At 64.7% G+C, this 6,479-nt stretch overlaps 2 protein-coding genes across 2 annotated transcripts in view; both read right to left on the bottom strand.

The window, feature by feature from the left end:
- The window catches only part of VPS16 (vacuolar protein sorting 16), a gene marked incomplete at both ends in the record, with an annotated part of 7,130 nt that extends 3,813 nt beyond the window's left edge, over positions 1-3,317 (bottom strand). The window contains 9 exons of the mRNA XM_005763227.1: positions 480-639; positions 902-999; positions 1,387-1,487; positions 1,631-1,680; positions 1,744-1,830; positions 1,873-1,902; positions 1,945-2,005; positions 2,243-2,349; positions 2,790-3,317. Of these exons, the coding sequence (XP_005763284.1) occupies positions 480-639; positions 902-999; positions 1,387-1,487; positions 1,631-1,680; positions 1,744-1,830; positions 1,873-1,902; positions 1,945-2,005; positions 2,243-2,349; positions 2,790-3,317 (1,222 nt within the window). The remainder of the gene's footprint in view (positions 1-479; positions 640-901; positions 1,000-1,386; positions 1,488-1,630; positions 1,681-1,743; positions 1,831-1,872; positions 1,903-1,944; positions 2,006-2,242; positions 2,350-2,789) is intronic.
- A 1,206-nt stretch (positions 3,318-4,523) lies between these two features.
- EMIHUDRAFT_437729 (hypothetical protein) lies at positions 4,524-5,961 on the bottom strand. Its single transcript, XM_005763226.1, has 3 exons — positions 5,570-5,961; positions 5,165-5,494; positions 4,524-4,611 (listed from the first exon to the last, which is right to left on the bottom strand). Exons 1-2 carry the CDS (start codon positions 5,861-5,863, stop codon positions 5,309-5,311), a joined length of 480 nt encoding a protein of 159 aa, XP_005763283.1. The 5' UTR covers positions 5,864-5,961; the 3' UTR covers positions 4,524-4,611; positions 5,165-5,308.
- Positions 5,962-6,479: the final 518 nt, after the last annotated feature.

Below are 6,479 nucleotides of genomic sequence, written 5' to 3'. Positions count from 1 at the left end.
CATTATACCGACTTCAGGCATTCTTGGGGCACCACGTCTAAGATGCGGGGGAGATGTGGGGGAGATGCGGGGGAGATGTGGGGGAGATGCGTGGGAGATGTGTGGGAGATGCGTGGGAGATGTGTGGGAGATATGGGGGAGATGCGGGGGGAGATGCGGGGGAGATGTGTGGGAGATGCGGGCGAGATGTGGGGGAGATGTGGGGGAGATGCGGGGGAGATGCGGGGGAGATGTGGGGGAGGTGTGGGGGAGATGTGGGGGAGATGCGGGGGAGGTGTGGGGGAGATGTGGGGGAGATGCGGGGGAGATGCGTGGGAGATGCGGGGGAGATGTGGGGGAGGTGCGGGGGAGATGATGTGGGGGGAGAGGTGGGGGAGAGGTGGGGGGGCAAGCCGCCGCCGCCCGCACCGCGTTCAACGCGCGCGCGACTCTACACGCGCGCACAAACGCGGCCGCCAGCCGCCGCTGCTCGGCCACACCGCCGCCGCCGCCCTCTCCCTCTCCGCCCTCGCCACCCTCGCCGCCCTCGCCGCCGCCGCCGCTGGGCGCGGCTCCGGCGTGGCGGATGTATGGCTTGCCGTAGGCGGCGGCGCGGAGGAGAGAGAGCTGCCGCCCTGCGCTCATCTCGTGCTCCGCCGCCTGTGCGGAGATGTGGGGGAGATTGCGGGGAGATGTGGGGAGATCTGATGCACGCGACGACGCCCTCCCGGGCAGACTCCTCTCGGGCAATCTCGAGCAATCTCGGGCAATCTCGGGTCACCTCGGGCAGTCTCGGGTAGATCTCGGGCAATCTCCGGGTAAATCTCGGGCAATCTCCGGGTAAATCTCGGGCAATCTCCGGGTAAATCTCGGGTCAACCTCCGGCAATCTCGGGCGATCTCGCCTCGATGCATGCGGCGACGCCCTCGCGCAGCTCGGTCTGCGACAGGCCGCGCAGCAGCTCTGCGGCGACGGCGGACCGAGCCTCGAACGCCGCCGACGCGGCGAGGAGGCGCGCTCCTAGAAAAAGAAAACAGATAGGTGTGCGATTTCTCTTTTAGGCGCGCGGACGCGGCGAGGAGGCGCGCGCCTAGAAAAAGAAAACAGACGGCGGTGCGATTTCTTTTTTAGGCGCGCGGACGCGGCGAGGAGGCGCGCGCCGGCGGAAGCGGCGGTGGCGGCGGGAGTGAGGACGGCGACGGCGACCGGCGAGACGCGCAGCAGCAGCTCCGTGGCGCTGCTGGTGACGACCCTCGCGCAGTCCTGCTCCGGGAAGAGGAGCGGGTATGGCTCGCCATATCTCGCCACATCTCGCCACATCTCGCCATATCTCGCCATATCTCGCGCAGTCGCCGGGAAGATGAGCGGGGGAGATACGGGGAGATACGGGGAGATACGGGGAGATACGGGGAGATTGTGCCTGCTCCGGGAAGAGGAGCGGCGGCTCGGCGTACTCGTACTGGATGCAGTCTCCATACGGCCCAACCATCACCACCCGGCCGCCCCACCTACCACCACACTCAAGACACTCCGCCAGTCGAGTCGGCGATTGAGGAACGATTCGAGCCGTCACCGCCGCCCCCCCACCTAGCAGGAAGTCGTGACGAACCCATCGACGCTTCATGGAGTTGAGCTCGCAACCACCACAGACCGGCCGCCCGACCGCAGCAGCAGCGCGTCGCTGCCGCACCAGACGACACCCTACAAACGAACAACGGAGAAGGCCGCGTCACCGCGTCGCCTTCGCCCGAGCCGCTGCCGCACCAGGCGCCCCGCCGTCGGGGGGCGCGGCGCGTGCGTCTGGAACTCGGACAAGTTTCGGGCGAGGTCGGAGGAGAAGACGTGGAGGGCCTGTTCACAGCTGGTGCTGTGAAGAGACGCTGTTCACAGCACCTCGAGGTCGGAGGAGAAGACGTGGAGGGCCTGTTCACAGCTGCAGGTGTGAAGAGACGCTGTTCACAGCACCTCGAGGTCGGAGGAGAAGACGTGGAGGGCGTTGGTGGAAGAGCTGTAGGCGGCGACGAGCCTAATCACCGCGTCCTCCGTGTGGGCGCCGCGTTTTCTTTTCTCGCACGGATTCCTCGGCTCGCGGCGGCGAGCTTGCGCGACGGCGACGGGACGAGGTGGCAGAAGGGGCCCGACGTGAGGAGCTGGTCTTGGACCTATTCGGCGTCGATGAGTGCATGAAATCACTGCTTCATCTGCGGCCGTGGGGAGCCGGTCCTGCACCTGTTCGTTGTCAATGATGAATTCGCTAACTCACTGCTCTGTGGCCGAGAGGAGCCGGTCCTCCTGCACCTCCCGCTCGTCCAGCAGGAGGATGGTGCGAGTACTCGTTGCGACGAGGGCCCGCGGGACGCCGCCCGGCGCCTACCAGCCACGCACCGACTCCACCCCATCTCTTCACAGGGCGGATGAGTCCATAGGAGCGACCGCCCGGCGCGCCTAGGAAGGAGATGAGTTCGACCCGCTCCATCGAACCATCGGCGGATGAACCCCCTAGGGGCCGCCCAGCCGGCGCCGTGGGCTCGACGGCGGTCACCGCCGTCGGAGGCGCCTGCCAGGGAAGACGGTTCCGAGAAGGTTCGCGATCTGTGCTGTGCATTGTGCTGTGCATTGTGCTGTGCTGTGCATTGTGCTGTGAAGTGCAGTGCAGTGCAGTGCGGTGCTGTGCTGTGCTGTGCTGTGCTGTGCTGTTGCTGTGGGGGGAGGGTAGTCGCTGCCTCGGCTCGGGTCGTCGCGAGACTGCGAGAGTGCCGTGCTATGCTACGCCCTTCCGCCGCAGGGTGCTGCGCTTCTACTCCCTGCACCGCAAGCCGCGGGTCGGCGAGCGGCACGAGCCTCCGCTCGGCCTCGCTGCCCAACGCGTGCAGCGCGTAGCAGCGGCAGTCCTTGCCGAGGAGCAAGAGGGCGTCGGGGAGGACCTCGGCGCTGAGCAGGCCGTGCGCCTCGCACGCCGCGCCCAGCCCAAACTCGGCCAGCCGCGCGCCGTGCATCGACCAGACGAGCGCGTGCCCAGACTCGAGGACGGCAACGAGCTCATGCCTCCCGCTCCAGCCGAGCCCGACGCACCGGCCATGCAGCCACGGCCAGCCGCGGATCATCTCGCCCGAGGCACTGTAGACGCGGAGCTGCGGCGCGGCGACGCCGCTGTCGGGATCGCCAGCGCCGGCGCCGAGCAGTGCGAGTGGACCACCGTTCGGCGCCGCTGCGGAGAGGAGGCTGCTGAGGCCTCCGTCGGGGATGCCGAGGGCGTCGAGATCCCAACGCATCTGGTAGGCGGCATGGCGCTCGTAGCAGCGCTCGCCGTCGCTGTGCTTGAGCCTGTCGGCGAACATCGCTCGTCCACACGGAAAAAATGGCACTTTTCGGTGCTGGTAGCCAGACCGTCTTGAGTAACCGCATAAGCCGCCAGTGGCATTTCTTTCCACCCAAGAAGCCCGTTTGGGCGGGGCGACCGAATATTCATTCTAGCCGCAATGCCTATTAAAAATAATCGGGCAACTCCGCCTCTACGTCAGGGTCCAGCGGCTCATCGCAACGCGCGCTGTCGACATCGCTGGCTGCGTCATCGGAGCTCTCGTAGTCAAGGTCTTGCACTCTCACAGTGAGCCCTAAGCTCACCATGAAGTCCGCGAGCCGGCCCGTTTGTGCCGTTTGCCCCTCGAGCGGGAGCACCCACAAGTGGGGGAGTGTGGGGTCACTGTACTTGATCGAGGTGTAGTGAAGTGCAGGGAAGCGTCGGAGTAGCTGCGAAAAAAAGAGAGGGAGAAGGTAGTGCGGGACGCGGCCCGAGGGCGACTCTCGCGAAGGCACGGCTGGCACCCGTGGCGCGGGGCGGACAAGACCGGGATCGCTCTACCGGCAAACCTCTCGCTGACATGCGCGCCCCGTCGAGCTGACGGCGGGCGCGCTGAGGTCGCACGCCAAGCCCAGTTATATGCCAATGGCATGCGATCAAGAATCGGCTCACGCGCCTCTACTCGCATACGCTCACCCATAGAATTGTCACCGCCAGTGAGTGCGAGATAGGGCTAGCGGCTGGCGGCTAGCCCCTGAGGAGAGTGACCAGAGACACCTCACATGACCCCACACACGGTCTAGTCCGGCCTCGCGGTCGGCGGAGATTGCTAGAGGACGAGCAAGCCTGCTCTAGCCTCACGCGTTCTCCCCTGTCGTCTGTTGTGTTGTTGTGCCCTTGTTTGTTCTCTTGGCACCTTGGAGTGCTGGGGGGGGCGACAGGGAGGATGTGGCCTTGAGTTATGTGTACGCCAACTCAGGGTGTGTGGCAGCCAGCTGGCTGTGTGTCTTGTGAGCGTGTTTGTGTCTGTGTGTCGTTCGTGCGTGTCGTCATCATCTGTCCAGCGTCTACCCATACCGCGTTGGTGTCCAGTCCGAGCCTGACTGTTGTTCACCTTTCTACATACATACATCGCCCATGGCCGTCTCGACCATGGCTGATGAACTCAATTGACGGCCAAGAGCCAATAAATGATCAACTCATATAATGATATATTCATTAACTCCCTGCCGTTTTCTATACATTTTGTTGTAAAACTCTATACATTTAGCTGCGCAAATACAGATCCCGTTTTAGTTCACAGTGGGGATGAGAGAGAGTCGTCTCTAATAGAGGGAGCGGACCGTGAGGAAATCGGAGGACGCGACCCACCTCGCCACAGACGGTCCCGCGCCTCGCCGCTATGACGGGGACACACCCCGCACCATCCGCGTGTCCCCGTCTTTGTCCGGAGTGAAAAGTCCAACGCGCTCGTCGGTGACGGTGTCCTCCAACCTGCGCCGCGCTCGGCGAACCTCGACAGCGCCATCGGTGGCATGCAGCTCTTTGCGCCTGAAGCCTTGAGAGCAGCTTCTCTGCTGCTCACACGCTCTTCACAGTTGGCACAGCCTACTGTGCGGCTGCCACAGCTGTGACAGCGATGGGCTCGCCCTCACTGGCCCTCAGTCACTTGTGCTGCGGCTTGTGTGAGCGACACTGCTCGGCGACTGCCGGCACACTGTGAGACCATGGGTGGGAGGTAAAACCACGCTACCAGCGCTTGGTCACATCAGCCCCGAGGTCAGATCCTTCTCCTCTGTTGATGGTAACACTTGTCTACTCGCTGGAGCCGAGCAGGAGGGCCCGGCGCACAACCCCTGGTCAACTCACGGTCCACACCCCGTATGTTAGCTCGTCGTTACGAGGAAGCCTCAGCATGTTAGTTGTTACATAAAACGCCCTATGCCAACACAGCGCACTCCTGGAAGTGGGGAGCACGTCCAACCCTTGCCGCTTGAGCCGAACTGCAAAGTTGCTCGTCACCTCTTACTACACCTGCTCCACCTCTGGCAGCTGCTCCAGCTGCGAATCCTCCTCGGTAACGACTGGGTCGGACGTCGTCGAGCCGCGAGGCACGGTAGTGAAGCGCCCGATATTCGAAAGCGAGTCGCGGATGCTCGAGCGAGCGCTCACCGGGGTTGCGCCCAGAGCCTTGGCCAGCAGCACGAGCGACACCTGTGAGACCGGGGGTGCAAGATCAGTCGCTTCAGAGGCGGGCGCTGTGGCAAAGGTGCCGCCGGGGGAGCGCACCTCATGGTGCAGGCCGGGGAAGCAGGCAATGGCGAGGGCGTTGTAGAGCCCGGCGTTGATGAGCTCCTGCGGCGGCGGGGAAGGGGGGCATGGAGCGGGCGGGACATAAAGATCGACCGCTGATCGGCAGCGTTCCTGCGGCGTGGTCTCAAAAAACTTGGCGAACTCACAGCCGCCGCGGTCGAGGTCGTTCTCGTGCGCCATGACGATCTTCAGCCTATCCTGGCGCGCCTGCTTGACCTGCTCGGCCAGCCGCTCGTCGGACCAGGTGTCGGCGTTCAGATAGAGAAGCATGTGCGTGGCGTCGCCCGCCTCCTCGGCGGTGGAGACGGTGAGGCCGGAGAAATTGGTGGCGAGCTCGCTGGCCAGCTCGTCTGCGCCCTCATCGAACGGCGAGGCCCAGAGCACGACGGACTTGGAGAAGGAGATCGGCTGGCCCTGGACCTCGCCCGGGATGAAGAGCGGGAGGGAGGCCAGGTTCAGGTAGTGTGGCGAGCAGAGGAGGAGCGCCTGAGGGTAGGTGCGAGGGGGCGGCGGTCAAGGTCGAGGCGACGGCAGAACAGCTGCAGGGAGTCGTCCGTGGCGGCACCTCGGAGATGATCTTAAGCGAGACACGCTGATACTCGTCGATGCGGTGCCACGTCGTCTGCGCCCACCCACTGTCAAAGATCTCCGGCTGGAGGACCTCCGGGCACTGTGCTCGCAACTCCTGCAGTCGTGCAGCGACGGTGTGCGTGAGTGAGTGCTGGCGTGCGGCGGCGGCGGCGACACCGCCCCTCAGAGCCGTGTGTGGCGAGAGCAATCCCCGCAGGGTCAGAGCTGGGGGTGGGCGGGGAGCGCCTGCAGCGTCCCGCCGCCCTTGGCCGGGTCCGCCTCTTGCACGAGGACGAGCGGCTTGCTCTTCTCGAGC

This window comes from Emiliania huxleyi, assembly GCF_000372725.1.
Source record: "Emiliania huxleyi CCMP1516 unplaced genomic scaffold EMIHUscaffold_64, whole genome shotgun sequence".
Taxonomy (NCBI): Eukaryota; Haptophyta; order Isochrysidales; family Noelaerhabdaceae; genus Emiliania; species Emiliania huxleyi.
Note: the sequence above shows the minus strand (reverse complement) of the source record. Positions and strands in the feature narration are given on the sequence as shown.

Excerpts from the sequence above, each read along its gene's own strand:
- EMIHUDRAFT_437729 (XM_005763226.1), bottom strand. The coding sequence starts at position 5,863 with ATGCTTCTCTATCTGAACGCCGACACCTGGTCCGACGAGCGGCTGGCC. Across the intron at positions 5,495-5,569 it reads TCCCCGGCCTGCACCATGAG|GTGTCGCTCGTGCTGCTGGC; the intron begins GTGCGCTCCCCC and ends CCGGTCTCACAG.